The 22696-nt window shown below is 36.0% G+C and overlaps 2 protein-coding genes across 4 annotated transcripts; both read right to left on the bottom strand.

Annotated features, from left to right (window-relative positions):
* Positions 1 to 1045: 1045 nt before the first annotated feature.
* LOC129902390 (TOM1-like protein 9) lies at positions 1046 to 14872 on the bottom strand. The gene is made up of 10 exons (XM_055977615.1): positions 14587 to 14872; positions 11125 to 11203; positions 6725 to 6823; positions 6518 to 6631; positions 5511 to 5662; positions 4380 to 4461; positions 4045 to 4130; positions 3395 to 3583; positions 2597 to 3027; positions 1046 to 2156 (listed from the first exon to the last, which is right to left on the bottom strand). Exons 1-10 carry the CDS (start codon positions 14685 to 14687, stop codon positions 1321 to 1323), a joined length of 2169 nt encoding a protein of 722 aa, XP_055833590.1. The 5' UTR covers positions 14688 to 14872; the 3' UTR covers positions 1046 to 1320.
* An 898-nt stretch (positions 14873 to 15770) lies between these two features.
* LOC129903092 (D-amino-acid transaminase, chloroplastic) lies at positions 15771 to 22398 on the bottom strand. Of its 3 annotated transcripts, none has more exons than XM_055978580.1 (5): positions 22115 to 22398; positions 21967 to 22016; positions 20022 to 20200; positions 18640 to 19307; positions 15771 to 16199 (listed from the first exon to the last, which is right to left on the bottom strand). In XM_055978580.1, exons 1-5 carry the CDS (start codon positions 22299 to 22301, stop codon positions 16105 to 16107), a joined length of 1179 nt encoding a protein of 392 aa, XP_055834555.1. In that variant the 5' UTR covers positions 22302 to 22398; the 3' UTR covers positions 15771 to 16104. The 3 variants fall into 3 exon arrangements, with proteins under 3 accessions (XP_055834555.1, XP_055834554.1, XP_055834556.1); XM_055978579.1 differs by having other exon boundaries at positions 18634 to 19307; positions 22115 to 22396; XM_055978581.1 differs by lacking the exon at positions 21967 to 22016 and having other exon boundaries at positions 18634 to 19307; positions 22115 to 22391.
* Positions 22399 to 22696: the final 298 nt, after the last annotated feature.

Raw genomic sequence — 22696 nt, 5'->3', positions numbered from 1 at the left:
TTTCAATAATCTATCCTGATATATTGTTTATTGTGTTTCGATTATCACACTATTTTGTTGTTGATGTTCTTCCTTTTGGTAGACTTAACATTATTTCTTATTACTTGCTATATTTTCTTCACTGTCTCCTTCTTCTTTGTACTTGAATTTGCTGCACTTGAGTCGAGGGTCTTTCGGAAACAATCTCTCTAACTCCACGAGGTAGTGATACAGTCTAGATACATTATACCCTTCCCAAACGCCACTTGTGGGATTTCACCGGGTATGTTGGTGTTGTTTTGGGAGTTGAAAAACAACAAAAATGTCTTTTCACTCCAAATTACTTATACAAAGTCAAAATCAACCACAATTTTTATTCATGGCCAAGCACCAATTTTCAAATATTATTTTCACGTTGAAAACAAAAATTACTTAACAATGAAACATGGTCAAACGCTTGCTAAATAAAGTCTCACTCTTTGATATTATGATCTTAATTTCATGGGGATTTTTTTCTAATTGAAATCTTAAGCCTTAACCATCAAAGAATGAGATGCAATGAATGGAATTACTACTTCTTTAATAAGAAATCTTGAGTTTGAACCCTAGTTATGGAATCCTAGGTAGGGAAGAATTGGACCCTATACATCGCAAATCCAAAATAATCGAACTCCAATGTGAGTACCAAACACTCGAGTGGAAAACCAAAAAAAAACAAAAACTTATGCCTTGGGTCTTTTTAGTTTTGTATCATATTAGCTTGTTACAATATGTTTGTATAGGAAAGCTGCCAAAATTGTATCGTCTTCTTACATTTTTTGACTTTATCTTTAGCCAATATCTTAAATCAATTACCTCTTGGTGATTCACTTAAATGACCAACTTATAATACAATCTTGTATAACAAGTTGACAACAGTCTAAAGAAAAAAGGTTACTGAGAAGAACCTCTGAACTTTGATTCAATCAACTGAATCACTCATTCCCCCAAAGAAGTACGTTCGTCTGTTCTATTATATAAACATTGACCTAAATTAGAAAACTCACCAAATGAGAAATGCACTGAATTAAACATATCAAAAAATCTTCTAAAAAATAATAAATGAATATATCCTATACATATTCAAGGTAGCAAAACGAGAGGTTCCTCGAGTTTCTTTCTTCCCGATCTAATTATTCTCTCTACAAGAAATGTGCACAACTCTCATCATCTCGTGAAGAACCATCAAATGCATATTGATGTGTAGATTTGAAAATGAAGAAGAAGCAACAGAAGCTTATGAATCAAATAGAACGCTAATATCGGAAGAAAAGAAAAAAAAAGGTGCAAAACTAGTCACTGTCACGTGCTACCAGCACTTCGAGGAGCACCATTTGCTGATTTGAATTTTGAAAGGTCAACTAGGTCCCCAAACAGTTTGTCTTGTGGCTTTGAGGGCTTTCCAGGTGGCACATACGAAGGAGTGGAAACTTGATAAGAAGAACTATTGAGGACACCATTGTTGTCCCTTATAAAGAGCCCAGACATTCCTCGGTTTAGGAACTGAGTATTTTGTTGTTGAGCATTACCATAACCGTAGCTAGCCATTTGGTTGCCATACATTTGCTGGGAATACATATAAGCCATGTGCCCAGATGGCATCTGTTGTGGAAACAAACCCGCTGGCTGTCCACCTTGGAATTGTTGTTGAGGATGCAAGCCTCCCATCTGATTGCTTTGCATGGCCTGATTGTTCATCATACCTGGCTGTCCACCTTGGAATTGTTGAGGATGCAAGCCGTTCATCTGATTGCTTTGCATAGCCTGATTGTTCATCATACCTGGCTGTCCACCTTGGAATTGTTGAGGATGCAAGCCTTCCATCTGGTTACTTTGCATGGCCTGATTGTTAATCATACCAGGCTGTCCAGCAGTGTTTGGCAGAGCATACATGCTGTGGAGGTATGTACCGCCGGCTAGTTGCTGGCCGTTGGCTGCTACCAGCTGATTATTTTGCATTGACATATCATGTGAACTGCCAGGCATCACCTGATTATTGTGCATTACTAGAGCTTGTGAACTACCTGGCATCGATGGATTATTTAGCACAGGCTGAGCATGAGGGCTACCCATTATTTGATTGTCTTCTGCCTCAGTTTCCCACGGAGGAAGGGCAAAAGGATTAGTGCTTTGAGTTCCTATTCAGAAATTGAATGAGCAAGGGTCTTAAAACATGGGTAATTCATAGCACCACATAAATTGAACAAGGAGAGGATCTTAAGCTTTAAAAAGGTATTTAAACATCAAGCAATGAAGAAGCATATATTCTTAATGTCTTCCCTAATACGACTTTTATCTACTAGGTCTCTCAATGAACCAGACAGACAAAGCTCAAAAGGACAAAATTCAAACTAGGCTTTAACACAACAAACCGATTCTTTTTAAATTGGGAGTGTTGGCTTGTTGGGTCAGCTTATGTGCACCTCAACTAATCCACCAGGCAGCAGTATCCAGCCCACAAGCACAGGTTACCAAGGTACACAACAGGCATATTTCCAAGATACTTCATTTTTGTTTTTTATCAGGTCCTTAATACTGTAATTCAAGTGGAAAGCATGCAAGATAAAATAGGAATCACCGTAGACTGGAGAAGCAGGCTGTTGTTGCTGCGACATCTGCTCATTCCAGGCAGGAGTGGAGCCTTGAGCGTAGCTCATACCAGGGACACTTCCATTTGGGTACAAAGATGGTTGTACAGAATGAAAATTCGGTTGCTGCTGAAATTGAGGGGATGAAGGATGTGCCTGACCAACTGAATTTGTAGAGGGTGTGGTGCTTGGCTGTGAAAACATGTCGAGAATAGCAACGGCATTCTGCTGTGAAGGACTTGCTGGCTGAGGTTCTCCAACAGGAACAAGCGCAAGAGCATCCTCAGCTGTTGGTGAGCCAAAGTCAATTCCACTCAGAAGATCTATCATAGGGACAACTTTTGTTGGAGTCGTTGATTGACCATTAGCCGATGGAGGAGCAGGAAGAAGCAACTGTGTCCCTAAGGCACTTGATGCAGATCTGGATAGCACAACATACATGTTTAAGCAACAACAACAACAACGAACCTAGTATAACCCCACAAAGTGGGGTCTGGGGATGGTAGACTGTACACAGACCTTTGAGCCGAGGGTCTATCGGAAACAACTTCTCTACCTCAAGGTAGGTAGAGAGGTAGAGATTTATTTATTTTTGTAAGAAATATTAACTGTCCGACAAATATTTGATTATCTAGGGAATTCATGTCTACTGATTGTAGGTATGAGAATCTGATATCCAAATTTCTCAGATCCTTCTTGAAACCAATACATCAACTCACAGTGTATTGAGAAAAGGCTACAAAAAGTACATTAGATTGGTAAGAAGAAATAAGAGAGAATTAAAGTACCCTTGGTCTGACTTGTTGCTGGTTCCAGTATCAATAAGAGGACTATCAACATCTACAAGGGATCCAACAGGTTCAGATTTTGATGCTTCACCTTTAACAGAAGTTCCCGATGCAATAGCTTCATGTTTGGCCAATAGACGCTGTAAGTCATCATTCAGTGCTAGTCCTTGGCATAGCAGTGACTCATCCCTGGATCAGGTAAATGTAAGGTTCACAGGAACCACATATGTGGTGCGTGACAAAGATGGGAGAAGAGAGATGACAGATAAAACGTCCATCTTAAATTCAAAATTGTTTTTAAGTTCAATATTTTATAGTAAATATGGCCAGTCTCTGCAATTTATAAGAAGTTAATGAAAAACACATCTGAGAGAAAAAATTAACTCAAACTACTTGAACTTTACAATACATATAACAACAATAGATGGAGAAAGAATATTTGGCCATCAACTTTTATTCCTAGCAAAGAACAAACCCAGGTGAAACATGTAAGAAGCTTCAGCTTTCAAATAAATATTTAGACTGACCCTTCCACTAGAAATAGGAACATTCTGTAATTACAGGAGTTTAAGGTTAATTTTAGAAATAAGAAGCATATCAAGATATCTAGAAAAAGTCACGAGAAATGGTCAAGTAAGACAAGGCCTTACGTAGTCGAGTTCACAAGGTGTACCAATCTCTGCTTGTAGGTACGGCATTGTTCCACCAAATCAACAATGACATCCTGTCTGAGTCCCTGTAACCCCACATGCAAATATATTGCATCAAATAAAGAAAAGACATAGTTCAACAAAAGTTAACTGAACAAGAATGAAGATATCTTAGAGGTGAACATTCCCTTGTTTCATTTTTTTCTGCTCCATAGTCCAATTAGCATCTAAATCCAAACATCTAACTTGTTGAATCAAAACATTTGGTCTCAATACTTCAATACACTAGCAATGGAGCAATTCAGTTTAGACATACTATGCATATGGACTTTTACCTCTTTGTTTTCAGGACCTAATGCATTCAGCATTTCAACAAGGACATCCATAATACCACGTGCATTCTGGATCTCCGTCAAGCTAACAATTGAAACATGAAGAAAAGAATCAAAGAAAATTAATTAACATAGCAATAAACATGCATACATTATCCTTATGGTGTATTGTTATTCATACTTGTTCATGAAGTAAATTTTTCTTACCATTTTTAATACAACTGGATACCAACAAGAAACCTAAGAGAAAAACTCATAAAACTTAAAATGGTAGAAGGATCACTAGGTTGTTATCATACATCTTAAACCTTTTGAAGTCTAATTATACTGCTTTCTGCTTCTTAAGGAAATTCATAAATGTGGCTCAAAAGAGAAATTTCCCATACAAATCCATTTTTTTAAATCCACATGAAGCACATTTCACGAGCAGCAGAAAAACAAAAGCAATAAACACGCATGTGTTATCCTTAGGGTATATTTTTCTCACACTTGTTTATGAAGTAAATTGTTCTTACAATTTGTAACATAACTGAATGGCAACAAAAAACTTTAGAGAAAATTCATGAAATTGGAAATAGTAATCGGATTGATAGGTTTTATTGTACACCCAAAACCTGTCCAAGTCTAGTTCTACTGTTTTTTGCTTCTTAAAAATATTCATATAACTACCAAGCACTCAGATCAAGATCCAATAATACAGGTCACAATTCAATGGACATTGCATGCTAGGAAGATCGATGATTTAATAGCAATCAAACTCGGAGGCTATTTGATTTTAATCACCTTTTGAGGGAAAAGGTAGTACTAGCAATAATTGAAGAAATTAATGTAGCCCTAAACCTCCATAAGTTCAAACTTTCCAGATGCTAGTCAGTAATAAATTCAGATATTATGCTTGTCCATGAGAAACTGTCAAGGTATGCATTATAAACTACTAATCAATCAAGTGAATGCAAGGACAACGGGAGCATTTCCTATACTGATCCTCCATTCTCATATTTTTCTCACCAACTAAACTAGCTACCCATATTGAATGCTGACAGCTGGGTAACAGGATTAAAGAAACAGAAAGAATGTTGGAAATTCCTCAGTAAACACAAATGACCTGATAATATTTAAAAGTAAAACAGTCACCTCAAGGTGGGATACTCAGCATCTGCTGAAGACTCAGCTGCATCCTTTCCAGATTCAGGCTTCTGAAGATTATGTGGATCAGATGCCTGTGGATGTGTTTTGGGAGATGCCAACACAGGTGCTGATCTCTGAGGGAATACTGCTCCAAGGTGCTGAAACTCAAGCAATACATTTCAAAACATTTTCTATGAAGTGAGGTGTCAAACAAGCATATAGAAAGTACATATCATAGCAGCTGGGCATGGACAAAATCCAAGTTCAGCAAGTAAAACCAAGCATTTGGTTTTGGAATTTTAGCAACCAACACCAACCAATTATCAATAGGTATATACATATACCATTACTATTGGTTGGACAGGTACTTGGTTCTCTTCACAAAATGATTCATAAAAGGCCCAGAATAACTTACTTCAGTAAAAGAGAATGTTTACCCTAAAAGTAGTCCCTATTGATTATTTAGTTACTGCTTAACTTATTCTCCAAAGAACTTTCACTGCTCCAATGCGCTGAAAGTCCAGCAATACATTTGCAAAACATTTTCTATAAATTGAGGTGTCAAACAAGCCCTCTTTCAAAAAACAAATTGAGGTGTCAAACAAGCATATAGAAGTTACTATAATAACTGGGCATGGACAAACTCCAGGTACTGGTACAAGTTAAGTCAGTACAATCAAGCATTTAGTTTTAGAATTTTAGCAACCAACACATGACCATCAACTGGTATAAACTAGTACTATTGTTTGGATAGGTTTTCAGTTCTCTTTAAAAAATGATTCATATAAGGTTCCAGAATAACTTACTTAAGGAAAAGAGAACTTTGACTCTCCAAGTAAACCCTATTGCTTATATAGTTTCTGCTTAGGTGATAAGTTAGGAAACTGAACTTCTATGACTGGAGCCAGGTGATTTGTCACATAAACCCAAATAATACCAACCCCTAATAGTGATGAAAAATGACTTCAAATAGACACATAATAGAAGAGTAAAAAACGGCATTTCACTCTCACCAACAACTCTTGGTAGGCTCCATAATATTGGGGGTATCTCGCCCTGGGTCCTCCAAAAGCTTCTTGCCAAGTGTCTATCGAAATTAATATCTTTTCCTTGACATGAAAGTCGGGCTGCACTTGCAAAACAGTACAAGATTGATGCCTGTCTTTATGAAGGGGAAGGATTCCAAAATTACATAAGGGAGGTTCAGAGTCTTCAATCACCTTCTTCTTTACCATTTTCACCATCTGATGAAGAAGACCTTTCTCAGCAACATGCATATGCACAATGTCTCCACAATTCTTCACAATTGCTTCCAACAGCTGAAGAATGGTAACATTGAGGTTAGGCGTGTGGCAAGTCAATTTTTTATTTGGTAAGCCAAGCAAGGAAAATAATAGAATTCTCAAGGAACAGCATGAACCCTTACAAAATAGAAATGATATAAACAAAGTAATACATATCCAAGCACCCATTTTTCATTGCAGATACACCAAGGTAATTTTGATCTGATATTGTGGCTCGACCACGATCATCCAAACGAACCCCAACTACCTAAAATAAATAGGATCTTTTGATCTTGTTACATCATTCTCATTATTTGACATGTTCCCTATTGCTTTCTTTTCAAATAAGACAGTAGAGACATAATATCTTCTTTAGTATCCAACTCAACATTTCTTCATTCAGCATTCTTGTTAATGTCCAAACATTATTCTTGGTGTCCATGTGATTGGGAGGAGATGGTATCAGCTGTGTTGCAAGTTCAATTGCCCAGGTTGACCTCAGATCATTCACCGATTATGCTAGATGGAAGTAGAATGAAAAGCTTGCGGATTCAGTTCAGGTTCGAGAACATGTAGCTCAAAGCACCATGTTTTGAAGATAGAGTGTATGCTTGGTGGAACGGGTACAAAATTACCGGCACACGAAAATGTTAAGAGGAGACATAAGAAAGTGGATAAGGAGGTGTTTGGGAGGGTGGAAGTTAAATGTGGTTGGACAGATTGAGCATGTGGAAGGGATGAGGGAGTTAGAAGAGAGGGAGAGAGTTAGGAAGGGGGATGCTGCTTTTGCGGCTGCTCAAGAGACTAGTTGGAGGCAAGAAATTGAGGGTTTTGTATTGAAGGAGGGGGAGTCGAACACAAAATTCTTCATAGGTTGGCAGTAGAAAATGGGAGAAGGAACTCAATTGAGTCATTAGAGGTAAATGGAGAAGTGTTTGAGGGGGAGGAGGAAGTGAATAGTCAAATAGGGGAGGGAATGAGGGAGTGGTTGGAAATGGCTATAGAAGAAGAAGAGGTGAGAGAAAAGGTGGCAAGATGTGTGGGGACAAGGCCCTGACACCGGATGGATTCGCTTTAGCTTTTTTTCCAACAATGTTGGAGTATAGTCAATGGTGAGTTGTTGCAGACTATTGCGGAATTCCAAGAAACAACGGAGTTTGAGAGAAGTTTTAATGCATCCTTTGTTACTATTGTGCCAAAGAAGGAAGGTGTGACAAGCATAAAAGACCTTACGCTTACTAGTCTGGCTAGAATCATTTACAAGATTATATATAAGGTGCTTTCTTATAGACTAAAAAAGGTTCTGGATGAGACAGTGTCCACTTCTGAGAATGCTTTTGTGCAAGGAAAACAGATATTGGATGCAGCTTTGGTGGCAAATGAAATGGTTGATTCTAGAAAGAAAAAAGGTGAGCTGGGAATTTTATGTAAGTTGGATCTTGAGAAACCTTACAATCATGTGAATAAGGATTTCCTGGATTCTATGATGTTGATGATGGGCTTTAAGGACAAGTGGAGGATATGGATCAATTTTGCGTTTCCACGGCTAGATTTTGTGTTGATGAATGGGAGTCCTTGTAGCTTCTTTGGGAGCTCAAGGGGCTTAAGACATGGGATATTTATCCCCTATTCTTTTTATCTTGATGATGGAAGCTTTGAACAATATGATGGATAGGGCGGTCAGCGGAGGGCTATTGAAGGGTTTTGATGCGGCTATCAGAGGGCATAACAATGTGAAAGTTATTTATTATTTGCAGATGAAATGTTGGTTTTTTTTATGCAGATGTATCCCAGCTAGCTCATTCGAGACATTTTTATTTGGTTCTAGGTTGTGTAAGGCCTTAAGATCAACCTCAGAAAATGTGAGATCACACCGATGAAAGTAGTGGATAATAATGAGGAGATGGCACAAGTGTTGAATTGCAAGGTGGGTGCTCTACCTACTACCTATCTAGGCTTACCTTTGGATGCTTCAAGTAGAATCCTCTTTCAAAAGGTAACCTAAAATAAACAAGACCAATCCAAAGGAAACTCTTTAACCAGAATTTAACTACCAGATTTTTGTCAACCATTCATCAAATAAATCCCTCGTTCCCATCATTCTATCAAATCTCCCACTTGGAAATTCTTTTGTAATCTCAATTCGTTTTCAATTTCCTTGAATGAAACACAAAGAGTCATAATATCTTCCCATATTCTTGATCTGCAGTTCGAAGTTCATCTTCCTTCTTTCTTTGATATGGTAAAATATACCTTGGCGTATAAGATGAGGGAAGCAAATTGAGATGGTTAGGGCATGTGAAGAGGAGATGCCCAGACGTCTTAGTAAGGAGGTGTGAGAGGTTGGATATAGAGGTACGAGGAGAGAGAGGTGGGAAAAAAATTGGGGAGAGGTGATTAGACAGGACATAGTGCAACTTCATATTACCGGGACATGACTTTAGATAGTAAGATGTGGAGTTCACATATTAGGGTAGAAGATTATTCGACAGTGGAGTGTCGTCTTGCTTTTCGAAGGCTTAGGCTTGTTGGTGTTTGCCATAGTACTAGTCGTATTCTTGTAGTTGTTGTTTTTGATATCTATCATCATATGTTGTTTATTGTGTTTCAATTATCTTGTTGTTGTTATTGTTCCTTTCTAGTAGACACTGCATCCCTTTCCTTATTAATTGATACGCTTCTTTTCACTGCTTTCTTCTTCTTTTACTTGAATTTGTTGCACTTGAGCTAAGGGTCTTTCGAAAATAGCCTATCTACCTCCACGAGGTAGTGGTAAGATTTGCGTACACTCTACCCTCCCTAACCACGACTTGTGGGATTTCACTAGGTATGTCGTTGTTCTTGTTTCGAAGTTCATCTCTGCAATTTTGTTTTGTCTTTGTACAACTTTGATTGCTGTGCCATCTCACGCATGAAAACAAGTAGAGAATAAGACCTGTGGGGGATTAACTTCTCTTGGGACACCACAGATTAGGAAAGATTGCCACAAAAGACACAAGATAAAAACTTGATCTGAGAACTTTGGGAATTAAAAGAAGTATAAGAAAAGAACACTTTAAGCTGGGAATTTCTTTTAGTTTACAATTTGAGTGGACCAATGCGTAAACTGTGTTCAAAAGTTAGAGAAAGAAAGAAACTAGAAGGAAAATGTTTTATCATCTACTAGCTTTTCTTTGTAAGAAGCACCATATTTTGTACCAAAATATGAATATCTTAAACAGTTTTAAATGATTGTTGCCATTTGAACATCCTTTTTTCTTTTTATTTCTTTTTTTCAAAAATAAATAAATAAAAGTTGCCATTTGAACATCCATATCTTCATGCAGTTTTTTCTTCTAATAAGTAATTTCATGAAGATTCCCTAGTCACCAGAAATATCAGGAAAGAAATAAGCAAATATATAACTAATAAACAAGAAATTTGTATCTAAGAATGCATTGACATAGGTCACTTGAGAGAGTAACAATTTAACACATATATAATTGACTAGAATCAGTTGTGCAGTTGATGCATATGCATATTTTGCAAAAAGTTCTTACTGTAACTCCCTCCTCATTCTCCGTGATGCTATTTTTAAAAAACAAAGACTTTTGACACAGGCTAAATATGCAAAAGTACCAAATTATACAGCAAACAATCGAATCTGGCAAGAGTTCTACACGTCCCTTCATCTTTTTCAATAAGATACATGCTCCTTCATCTTTATCTCTCCGAATTAAAATTCAGCTCTTATATCAAGTGGTATTCCAACAAGTTATGTCAGTAAGGTTGAAATGTGAATGTTAAGATTGAATAGTTTCCAAATACATGAAGAAATCAATCTCTTCGGACGGATTTAAAAGGAATGAATATCACATAATGAAACGTTCAAAATAAATAGTATGTTAAGAATCTCTTAATCAAAATGAAAAGACATAGGAACATTGGTACAACCATGATACTATACGTTGAAGAGAAACCAATACTCGATGCTGTTAGAGCTTTATTAGTAGCATTGACGGCATATTGCTTCAAGTATTTCATTATCAGTACTTTAATAGTCCTCCATTATATTTTTTATTGCTAATAGTATAGGAGAAATAGTGAACATAAAAGAAGGACAAGAGATAGCACATTGTACAAAAATGACTGTAGACGAAATCTTTGCTCAAGACTCTCATTAAAAAAAAAAAAAGGAAAACCAACAAAAAAGATGGAAGGAGGGACTTGATAATCCATTCAGTTCAAGCAAGTATTGAATTGTAGAACTTAATTATTTTGATAAAGTAAAAGCGTCGACAGAAATAGTTAAGGTATTGTGCAAGGTATTATGGAATTTAATATTTTCAAAAGCTTACTGTCAGGGCGAGTAGCTGGACTTTCGATTTCCTACTCCCAAGACGCTTTTTTATTCCTTTCACAACATCTTTCGCTTGCCTGGGGAACCAAAATTAAACAAATAATAAGAACTACCTTAACCAATCTTCAGTCCAAACAAAAGCAAATGCCCCAATGATTATGCCAAATATTTGAAATTAGAAAAACAAAAGAAAAAGGGGAAACTACGTTGAGGCTAGAAGAACCTCAGTTCTTAATTTTACTTAAATAAAAGACTCATATAATTAGTTCAGATCATCAACAAAAAGCATTGACTTGCTGGAGAGACTCGATGGCAATTTATTGTTAGTAACGCATATAATCTGACCCACTTCACTAATAAAAATCTGCCCACAGATATTGAATACCCTGTTTTCCTGGACCAGCGCCATTGTTTCCTTTTGGTCAAACATCTCAACAAAAAGACCAACATGAAATGGCCTCAGGGATTGGCTCCTTCCACAGGAAATGCGAAGTTTGCATGTTCAAGATGACTATAGCTCGATAAATGATGAATCTAGGTATCAAACAAATATAACAGTTCCAGTATTTACATGTATATTTTCACCACCAAAAAGAGAGGAGATATCTTCTCTTCCTTAACAACTTTTTAATCCCAAAAGAAAGGCTCTCTTCATGACAGTGTTATACTCCCTCTGTTCCAATGTATGTCTTTCTTTCCTTTTTAGCTATTTAAATTTATAGGTCTTACTATTCCCTTTTAGTCTAAGAATGCCACTTTCTATATTTAGTACCTCTTAATTCCAACACCTCACATGGCATGTTTAAGACTGCAATTTCAAAAGGCATTATGGTGGCATAATAGACATCTTTAGTTTAAGACCACAAGAATCAAAAATCTTCCTTACTCTCTGAATCACCGTACCTAATCAAACTAAGATACATAAAATGAAAAGGAGGGAGTAATATACAAGTCTCTCACAATAGCCTAGTGAGTAATTAAAAGTAGACAGATTTCATACAATAACCAGCAGCACCAGAAACATGACGGCACTCTAACTAGGAAACATAAAAAGTTGCTGCTATAACAACAAAGTTAGATGCCAATAGCAGCCAAAGGACAAAAGATAACAACGAAAAAATATAAAACAATAAATAAAAGATAAAAACAGCATATAAATAAAGAAGGAACAACTGTACTCCTCTAGAGCCTATATGGACAATTTGGAGAATAGGAAATAGGAGAAGTTTTGAAAGGATGAGAAACTCCTTTGCATGAACTAGGAGGTCTTTCTTGTTTCTTGTTACAATTCTCTGCACCTATGAGATTCAATGTAGCATTGATCATCGGGTGCTTTTTGTAAATAATCACACGTTTGTTTAGATTCTTTTCTTTTGCCAACCACTTGTGGCAAATTAGTAAACTATTACTTCATAAAAAAAAGGCACTAAGACTTGTCATTCTGCTCTCTAATGACACAGTTACTGTTCAAATACATTTTGCCCACATGAGGTGAAACACAAAGAAAAGCAGCACCTTAAACTAGTCTTATATTACCCAATGAATTATCCGTCCTAGTCATAACAAGCATGAAGCTGAAACACACTTGAAAGAACTTTAAAGATATGCATTAGCAAGAATAAATAAGGAAAACTCACTTGCTTAATTCTCATTAAGCTAGGACCCTTCAAGCAACACTCAGAAAACATCATTGTTAATCAGTATCAATAAGGTTCTGCAATGATAGCTCAGCTATTTCCCTTTTAGTTTCTTCTCATTTAAAGAAAAACTACTTTTACCAACTTATTCATGAATTCTAATTCCTTCTAAATCCTACCTTCCAGTTTCCACAAAACAGTGTGTAATGGGCATGGCCCAACAATGACCTCAAGTGTAGTACTCCCTCCCTTTCAATTTATGTCACATATTTTCTTTGTTCATCTGTTTCAAAAAGAATGTCACATTTCTATATTTAGTAGTCTTTAATTCCAACATTCTCACTTTTACCCTTATGACACTCTTTTGGTGGCCAGAGTAACGCAGTACCTGTGTTGGTGGGAGGTAGCAGGTATTCGATGGAATTAGTCGAGGTGAATGCAAGTTGTCCCGGACACCACCCATAAAAAAAGAAGATTTGAAAACCTCCTTCACATTATTAAAATCATGCTCACTTAAACCAGCACACAAAATGAAACAAAGGGAGTGGTATATGAAGATGCAAACCTAGTTTTTGAACTCAATCTATATAGTCCAGCAGAGTCCCATAATCACAAGAAGATAATATTACCATCAATCAATCAACTATGCATCAATCCATAATTAGTAGGGTAAACTTTATCAATCCTATATATACTCCGGTTTTGAGGTCAGTTTATTCCAATACTAACAAGAAATTCTCGCAAGCCAGAGGTTTTCTATAATTCACCCCCAATTCAAACTAGCTGGAATAGACTATATAAACCGTATCCATTCCACTCTATTTCAACCCCATTCCTTTGCCATAGTGGCAACTAATTTGTCTTCTAATACATCCTTTATCACCCCTTTTTAATGGTTTTGTACAAACCAGTTTACATGTATCTCGATTATTTCACAACTATGTGCTTCCTCCTGCAAGTACAAGTACCAAAGGGCTCTGTCCACTCAGACTTTGGCAAATGTGAAGAAATCACCTACTACTACCAAGAATCAAATCTTTTTCTCTCATGATTTTCATTTCATCTTCATCAAAAGTAGGGTAAGTTTTTCTTCTTGGGATAACCAAGAAATCTCTTGTTCTTTCAGACCCTTTTTTTTTGGACAAGGTGAATATTTTTATCTCTTGTTCTTCCCAACTCTTCTCGACCTTGAGATCAAGTGTTAGACTAATTAAGGGTTCCCTAAAACCAGAAGTTCTCTAAATCTCACACTTAAAACTACATTGACATACAAGCCTCCACTGTAAGTTAAAAAATTACAAATTACATTTGCATTTGTTCAAACAACTCACAAAAACGAAATAATATACCCCTATCCGACTAAAAACTACTACTATCAAAAGTTCAAACTTTTCAATTACACATAAACTAAACAGAAAGCCGAATCACTTCATTCCAAATAGCAAAATCTTAGATACAAAAATAGAGAAAAGATATTTCTTTTAAAACTAAAAGGTCTTTAAACTCACATCTATTTCTACACTGACATCTAAGTCTCTACTAATACTATAGAAATCTTACAACTTTTTTCACTTACAAATATTCAACAAAAGCAGCTCATAATCGAAAACGATAAAAGCAAAATTCTACATAGCAAAATTCTACATGCAAAAACAGAGGAAAAAAATTACTTTTCAAGACTAAAATTGACCTACTGATTCCAATACATAACCAGATACTACTACTACTACTGAAATTTACAGCTTTTTCAGTCAAAAATATTCAAAAAACAGATATTTCCATGCAAAGGGGGAAAGAATAAAAAGGAAAATGGAGAAGCATACGCTGGATCGCGACTGCATATATCGCAGATCTCGACATTCATTGCCCAATCAGGACCCATGAGCATATCGCTCGTCGCTCGTTCCACCAAAAAATTCACCATCCTATTACCGTCAGAAAAAAAATCCGTCTCCGATCAAACAAAAATTGATCGCCGGCGAACTCGAAATCTCCGGCGTCAAAAATTTACCGGCGAGATTCCGAAAACCGAATCAAATAATCGTCTCAAACTATATGATTCTCTCTTTCTCTCTCTCTATAGATTGCATTTTCCTTATGTTCTGTTATGATGATGATTAGTTTATTTTCCATAAATTAAATTAAAAACCTGGAAAAATGAACCAATGGAAAGAGAACACGTGTATGTCTAACTACGTCAAGTTTTCAAGTTTTGTATTTAACTTTTAAGCCCCTAAGGTTTGTAGAAGTCAGAGAAAGACCATAAAGTTGAATTTGCAATGCACTTACTATTAATGTTGAGATAAAATAAACATTTTCTTAAAGTTTAGGTTCCATCTAAAATAAGAAATAAAATTATTAGTTGAGGAGAACTTTTCAAAACTAGCACTCTGTTTTCAAAAGTTTTTGTTGTATCGGCTTTTATTTTAATTTATTATGAACCAATTCATATATCAATAATCAAGTTTTTTGTTATTTTAAATCTCAAATAGATTTATATTTAATCGAAGTTTTGATCTAGTAGCAAGATAATTTATACACTAGCTAGATTTTATTTTAAAAAAACATGTTTAGTTTCTATATAGTCTTGAATTTTATTTTTTGTTTTGTTTTGTTTCTACTGCTCAAGGCTTCTAGCATTCAAAATTCAATTACTCACAACCACGAGGTTCGTTGTTCATTTCTAAAGCTCTATCGTGAGAGTTTTGATTAAAAACCAAGAAATCTCAATCATCGTGCTACCAGGGGCAGAGCTACACTTGCTAGAAGGGGATGAAGCAACACCCCTTTGCCGAAAAATTATATTGTATAAATAGATCAAATTTTAATTTTATAGGTAAATATATCAGTATTGACACTTCTTGAAACAAGTTAAAGATTTGCACAGTGGTTAAGGTGTTACGAAACTTTCTTAAGGTTGTATGTTCAATCTTAGCTAGTGACAAAATTAAATTTTTTGACATCCCTTAATAAATATTCTAACTCCGTCACTACCCGCCACACATCCTGGTGGTGATCTTTAACATTTTTACTAAAAGAATCAGTAAGCTTTGATATGCATATTTATGATTTGTACAAGTTATACATTTCATTGATAGCTACATCATATTTTAACAAATGCAGAGAACAAGGGTGGAATGTGAGAAAAATCAGAGTTTTTGACATTTGGCCATAATACAATTTTCATTCATATGAAGAGCATTAGAAAGCTTATTTCCTAATTCCTATAAGACTTGATGAGTGATATTGTTCAATCTTTAACCTCCAATCACCATTCCAAGGAATTGTGTGTTTATGGATATACTGTTTGAGCAAAAGCTACTGAGTTTGGCCTCCGCCCATCAATAGGGAACGGGAACTCGCACCGTAGGAGGCCCTGACTTCATATCCTCCAATAGAAGATTTAGCAGAGCTTGTGTCACAGGACCTTCTCTACCTACATAAATTTGAAGGAAGAAACAGAAAGGAGATGAGAATACAATCAAGTAAAGTAGCCAAAATTTCATTTGCAACTTCTCGAATGATCGTAAATCTATATCACCCTTGCATAATTATATGAAAACTAGCTCCAACAGAACAAGGTTTAGATAGGACATGTGTGTTTAGAAAGAGTGAACATATGTTGGTATCTAACATCTGTCTAGTCTCAGTTTGTCAAGCAGTACTTACGTTGGATCGATAAATCAAGAAAAGATTATTTTGTGCTCAAATTTTAAAATATCATACTTTAAGCAACATAGGAAACCAAAGCAAATGGAACAAGGGGGAAACTGTAACACCCCACAAATTCTATCCTAAGAATCCAAACTATTCGTCGTAAGTGTATAAGCTTAGACTGGGTGATGTCCTACTTGCTCATATGTGATAAGGTCCTTTACCAAGTGTAGGAAGTATATCGGATGTGGTCTAGGGTCATAAGAGACCTCTAGCACTAAGTTGAGTTCATAGTTTTTTCTATCGGGTAAGTTTTCGCATTAGTTCATATAAAGGTCAACTTCAAACGACCATATCTCTCAGCATATAAAGAGTTAGGTGGCCCATGACCTATCAAATGAAAGGTCTTTGAGTCTTCTTTCCAACGCCACCAAATTTGTGTCAATCCGAGTTCGGAGTAAAAAGTTATGACCATTTTACCAGAGACGCTGCAAGCTGTCAATGTCCGACGGCCAAAGTGACGGCCGTCAGACTTGGCTGTCACACTTAGGCAGAATGGTCAATTTTTGGGTCAGTTATGACGGTTTGAGTGACAGTCCGTCACTCAGATGACAGCAGAACGGTGATTTTGGCAGATTTTTAGTTTTTAAGAGGGTAATTTAGTCATAAAACCTTAGGGAAGTTATCAAAAAGGTCTTAAACACGTAGAAAATCAGCTTTTCATCATTTAACCCTCTCATTCACTCTCAAATTTCTACGCTCAAGAACTTCAAGAAAACACCAAGGCTAGGGTTCATCTCTCAAGATTCTCCATCAAGATTCTTCATTAAGGTATGCAAGGTTTCAATGAGAGTATTCCTTTCACTCTCATGCCTAAAAATGTTTTAAATCTTCAAAAAACATCGATATATTGCTAAAATAAAGCTAGGGTTCTTTATGAAATTATGAGTTTTCTTCTTTATGAAATTATGAGTTTTCTTCTTTATGAAATTATGAGCTTTCTACTTTATGAATTTATGGATTTTCTCCAATAAGATAAGTTTTCATTGTTCACTTTGATTTTAAACCTCATGGTACTAATTTAGCATGATTTCATTTATGGTCCTTCAAACCCTTTATGGTATATTAAGTATGAGAAAAAGCATGACACAAATTGCAGCTTTATGTATGTTTTATGATATGACTTATGAGTTTAGCCTCAGATATGATTCAAACGATAAGTGGTTTTTAATACCTATGAGCACTATATGTATATGTTGTTTTGGGAGGACTATTTAGTACCGAGAGGATACGGGTTTTAGAAAAACCTAAGTCCCATAACTATGCGCCAACGTAGGACTTGAGTGTACCACTTTGTCGGGCAACTCCATATGGCCCTGAGAGGCACACACTAGTGGATACCCCAGCAAGGTATAGGACAGCCTGCCCAACTGGATTAGCTGTTGGACATCATGAGCTCACATGATGTATGTCGGTTAGAAGAAACTCCCCAGTTTTATGAATTTTTTTATGATATGATTTAAGTACGCTATTTTATATATATGTTTATGCAAGATTAATGAGAGACTCATCTATATATATGCTTTTGAAAGAAGATTTTGAATGGTATTTAGACATGAACTCCAACAGTTTTATCTGCAAGTACTCTTACTATGTATATGATTTTTGAAAACCTTGTTCCACTGTTCCCTTTATGATATGTTATACTAGTATGTTGGTGCTCTTTTCATACTCAGTACATTGGAAGTATTGAAGGATATTTTCTCTGTACTGCATCCTTTATGATGTAGATTCTGGTGCCCGTTCCCAGACTCGTGGCTAAGTGATTGCAGCAGTTCCAGCCAGCAGTTGGTGCGTCCTCCTCATTTGGGGGTTTCCTGGATTAGTTAGTCAAATTTTAGGAGTTTATTGGTTTGAGGTAACTGGGGGCCATGTCCCGGTAAACTTATCTCCTTCAATCTAAATGTTAGAGGCTTATTTCAGACATTAGTTGTTCATTTATCATCGATTTATTGACATCTGATTAAGAATTATTAAGGATATGTTTTAGTTTTCACATTAGTTTCATACAATATGCTTTGATATGTTATGCCAAGGGTTAGCTCAGGGCCACTCGTGGTTTCGAGTACTGTGTCTCGGCTAGGGTGTAGACTCGGGTAGTGACAGAAACAGTGCATAGTTCAATATTGTTTCGATGGAAGAAGAGAAAGGCTTACCATTACCGATGACTTCTTCATCCCACTGCACAACTGAGCGTACAAGAACACCACTTCCAATTAGCATCATCTCATCTGCTCTTTTCCCGTCCTCTACCGACACATTTTCTACTCTAATGCCCCGAAGTTTACCTTCCTTTACTAGATTTTCTGCAAGAACCACAACTCTTTTAGCTGTACAGCCACTGAGAATTTTGTCAAAATGAGGCATGAGAAGTTCCTTTTCCTTTGTAACAAAAGCCACATTCATGTTCGGCCCTTCTGCAACAAAGCCATCGTCATCCAACCAAATTGCTGCATATGCATCATTTTCTTCTGCTTCCATCTTGGAAAGTGCATTCGGAAGATAATTAACACTTTTCATGACAGCAAACTGTGGAGGTTTTATCGGGATGGATGAAGTTACAACTCTAATACCTCTGTGATCAGGAGGTGATTGATCTTTAATTACAATGGCATAAAGAGTCGCTTGATGACAGCCGGATGAAGATAGTTGAAAATCACCAGGTCCTGCCGAAAGCCAGTATCTTAAAGAACCTTCTCTGCACTTGGAAACACTTACCGTACGGATGAGAATTTGTCTAATGCATTCCCTATCAAAAGGAACTTGTATTTTGGCCATGGTTGCAGATCCCAGGAAACGATCAAGGTGCTGATCTAACTCATAAAGGTATCTGAGGGTAGATAAGAAATAAGACCAATAAAGCAAAATTCAAGAATCTCAACTATCTTTAGCTTCTCATTCTTGTTCACATTCATGTCGATTACAATTAATCCCACATTTAAGAGTTGCTCATCTAATTTACTGCTAGAAATCAACGTTTTCCCAACATAGAACGTAAGAGAAATATAATTAGTTCGACATTAGAGTTGCTCACAATCCTATAAACGGAGGTTTACCCTTCATAGAACGTAAGAGGAGGGTTCAAGAGTAACTAGAAGAGGTAATTGAACACAAAGGACAGGAATTTGGCCAAGTTAGAGAGACAACCAAGTAATAGTGTGTTTTATCTGCAAGAAAATCAGACCTCATTATCTCAACTTATGAGTATGAAACACCACCAATGCAAAGGGGTTTATATCATAATTTACATGTTGACAAATCGGAAATTCCCAAACAGCATATTTCTATGAAACACTGCAGGATAATAAATTGACTAGTCGAACTTCGCATGAATTCATAGGAAGACAAACTCTATCAAGGAGATGCATGAGCATGGTCACTTGGATATGTGTTTGATGTAATAAAGTACAGCTAAATCTATAGGAACGATAGGCCATTTTTAGGCTTAATCTATGTTACATACAGGAATAAATTTCGACTTCACAAATCAACTTTGGTTGAAATGAAAAGATAAAGAACTGAAATTATAGTTAGAAATGCTAACCCATCCATAATGGCAGCAGTATCAAAGACACCGTGCCCTCTATGAACCATGTGATCATCCATGGGGATCACCATGGCAGCTGTATCGGTTGTGATTCCACCAAAAACGCTAGAGTACATTGCCAAATAAAGCTGCTTGGTCTTGTGACTTTCTCGACTTGTTCTCATCCTCTCAATAACCTTTACAGGGAAAACAAAGACCATTTACTTTTGAGAAGCCCCTTTTATCGATATCAGCTACAAGGTTTATGTACTCTATGAAGTATCCCTGGTAATTTATCGATTATTCATTGATACTTATCATCTTTTAGCAATACACAATGCAGAAACCGGGTTTTTCTTTTCTTTTTACTTTCTTTATTTCTAGTGAAAACCAGGACTTGTAAGAGTTTCAGATAATCCGTTATGAAGAAGGTGATAAGAAATAGAAATGGAGATTATCAAGACAGACAACAAAGTAGATGATGTAAAAGGGCAGCTCAGTAGATTAAGCTCTTGCTATGTACGGAGTCGGGAAGGGCCGGGCCACAAAGGTCTATTGTTAGCATGCCTTATCCTGCATTTTTGTAAGAGGTTGTTTGCACGGTACGAACCCGTGATCCCCCCGATCACATCACAACAACTTTATCAGTAGATCGTGTACAACAACAACTACAACAAAATATCCAGTGTAGTCCCACAAAGTGGGGTCTGGGGAGGGTAGATTATACGCAGACCTTATCCCTACCTCAGAGGTAGAGAGTTTGTTTCCGATAGACCCTCAGCTCAAGAAAAACAGTCCAAAGCAGTCCAGAAAAAGATATAATGGAAGTACAAGAAACAACAAATAGTAATAAAACTAATAGAAAGCAACAAAACAGTACTACAACAAAACAACATGATAGTAGAAGCACACGAAACAACAGATAGTAATAGAAATCGAAGGAGAAGAAACTACAAGAATAATCCATGTATCTGCATAAATCCCAAATTACTAGTTTTTGACTGTTGACGCAGCTTGAATTAACCATAAATCAGAAGAATTACTGGTGAAAGGATGAACAGAACAGACCACCTTTCGAAAAACTGCCTTAGCTGCCTTGAGCAAGCTGAATTTTGCAAAAAGCTAATCTTTCTTGGTTTTAAAACCAATGTTGTCAAAGGTGTGCTTAAAGCACGCTTAAGCCCTAAAATGAGGCTCAAAACGTGTTGAGCGTTTCGCCTCACCTAGTGTATACTTCAGTGTCGTCATCAAGGTTCTAAGGCATATTTTTCCTTGAGCATCTTCTAAAGAGGCGACACTAAGAAATTGATATTTCACTTCATCATAATTTTTCTTCAATTTCTTTCTGCATATACTTGTCATTCATGCTTATAAATATAATATAAATTTATATTTTTTCCCCCTTTGCGCCTTTTTTCATTAAAGTCCACACTTTATTTGCGCTAGAAGCCCCAACAAACCTTAAGAGTTTTTTTGTGCTTTTTTGCTATTGATAACACTGTTTAAAACAAGATGGAAAGGTGAAATTTAGCACCAGTGGCTCGATTCTCTTATTAGTAGTACTTGCCCTTGTATAACTAGAATACAAACCACATAAAGGAAATGATTTCTAACAACTCTATTCTCCATTATCCATTATATTGACCCTTTCACACTGTTGTCAGGTAATATATACTCCCTACTTAAAGAAAGAACCTATCTTTCCTTTTTAGCAATTCTTTAATTCTTACTTTACGCACAACATGTTCACAATCACAAGATGAAAAGACATTTTAGCATATTCTACATATCTTTAGTCTAAAACCACAAAATTTAAAACCCTTTCTTTACTTTCTTAAATTTCACATCAAAGTCAAAATCAAACAAAACAAATAGTGGAGCTTTCAAGCTCTGAATCAACATGTGATAGGAAAAAATTAAGTCTTTACACAAACATTTAAGATTGGGAAAAAGAAAGACAAACCTCTGAGCAAGAAAGAAGTGGAACATCAAAGGTTGGACAACATTGTCCATCTGCCCCCACCAAACAGCAAGTCATGTTAGTATTATAAATCCCCATTTAGCAAAATAAAAAAGTAATTCAATAATAATAAAAGAATTTCAAGATTTACCAGAAGAAAGACTTGAGTTCTTGAAAACATTGGATCTGGTGAAAGGTCTGATCTTTGATGTTGAAAATTCCAAATTGCTTGATTTTTGTAGAAACAAAGAAATTTCTGAGATGGGTTTTGTGAGAGTTGATAAAGAAGCCATTGAAGCGTAGCTAATTCTATACGAGTTTTGTGGGAAAGGTGGCATAAATAATCACAACTTCTTGAAATAATCAAATGGTTTTTGCCAAACAAAACAAAACAGAATCTTCATAAAAATAGTACTTAGTGGACTGCAATTGTTGTTTAGTGTCTCCCTTTTTTGTTATATGTTGTAGAAAATATTATTATTTTAATCCTCCAAAACTATTACTTTTTCTATTTCATATTAATTGAATTTCTAAGATAATGCACACATATTAAAAAAAGCTTTCAAGGATAAAATTTGAACCATATTTTTTTTATTATTCTTTTGTTTAATCAACATATAAATATAAATAGTTCTTTATTGGAATATAACTTTGTAAATAGTCTAGTTTATTCCTAGAAAATTACAAAACTTCATTAATGGAAAGGATAAACATGAAAAAAGTTTCAAACATT

Source organism: Solanum dulcamara, chromosome 9 (genome assembly GCF_947179165.1).
Source record: "Solanum dulcamara chromosome 9, daSolDulc1.2, whole genome shotgun sequence".
Taxonomy (NCBI): domain Eukaryota; kingdom Viridiplantae; phylum Streptophyta; class Magnoliopsida; order Solanales; family Solanaceae; genus Solanum; species Solanum dulcamara.
This window is presented reverse-complemented; position numbering and strand designations above follow the sequence as displayed.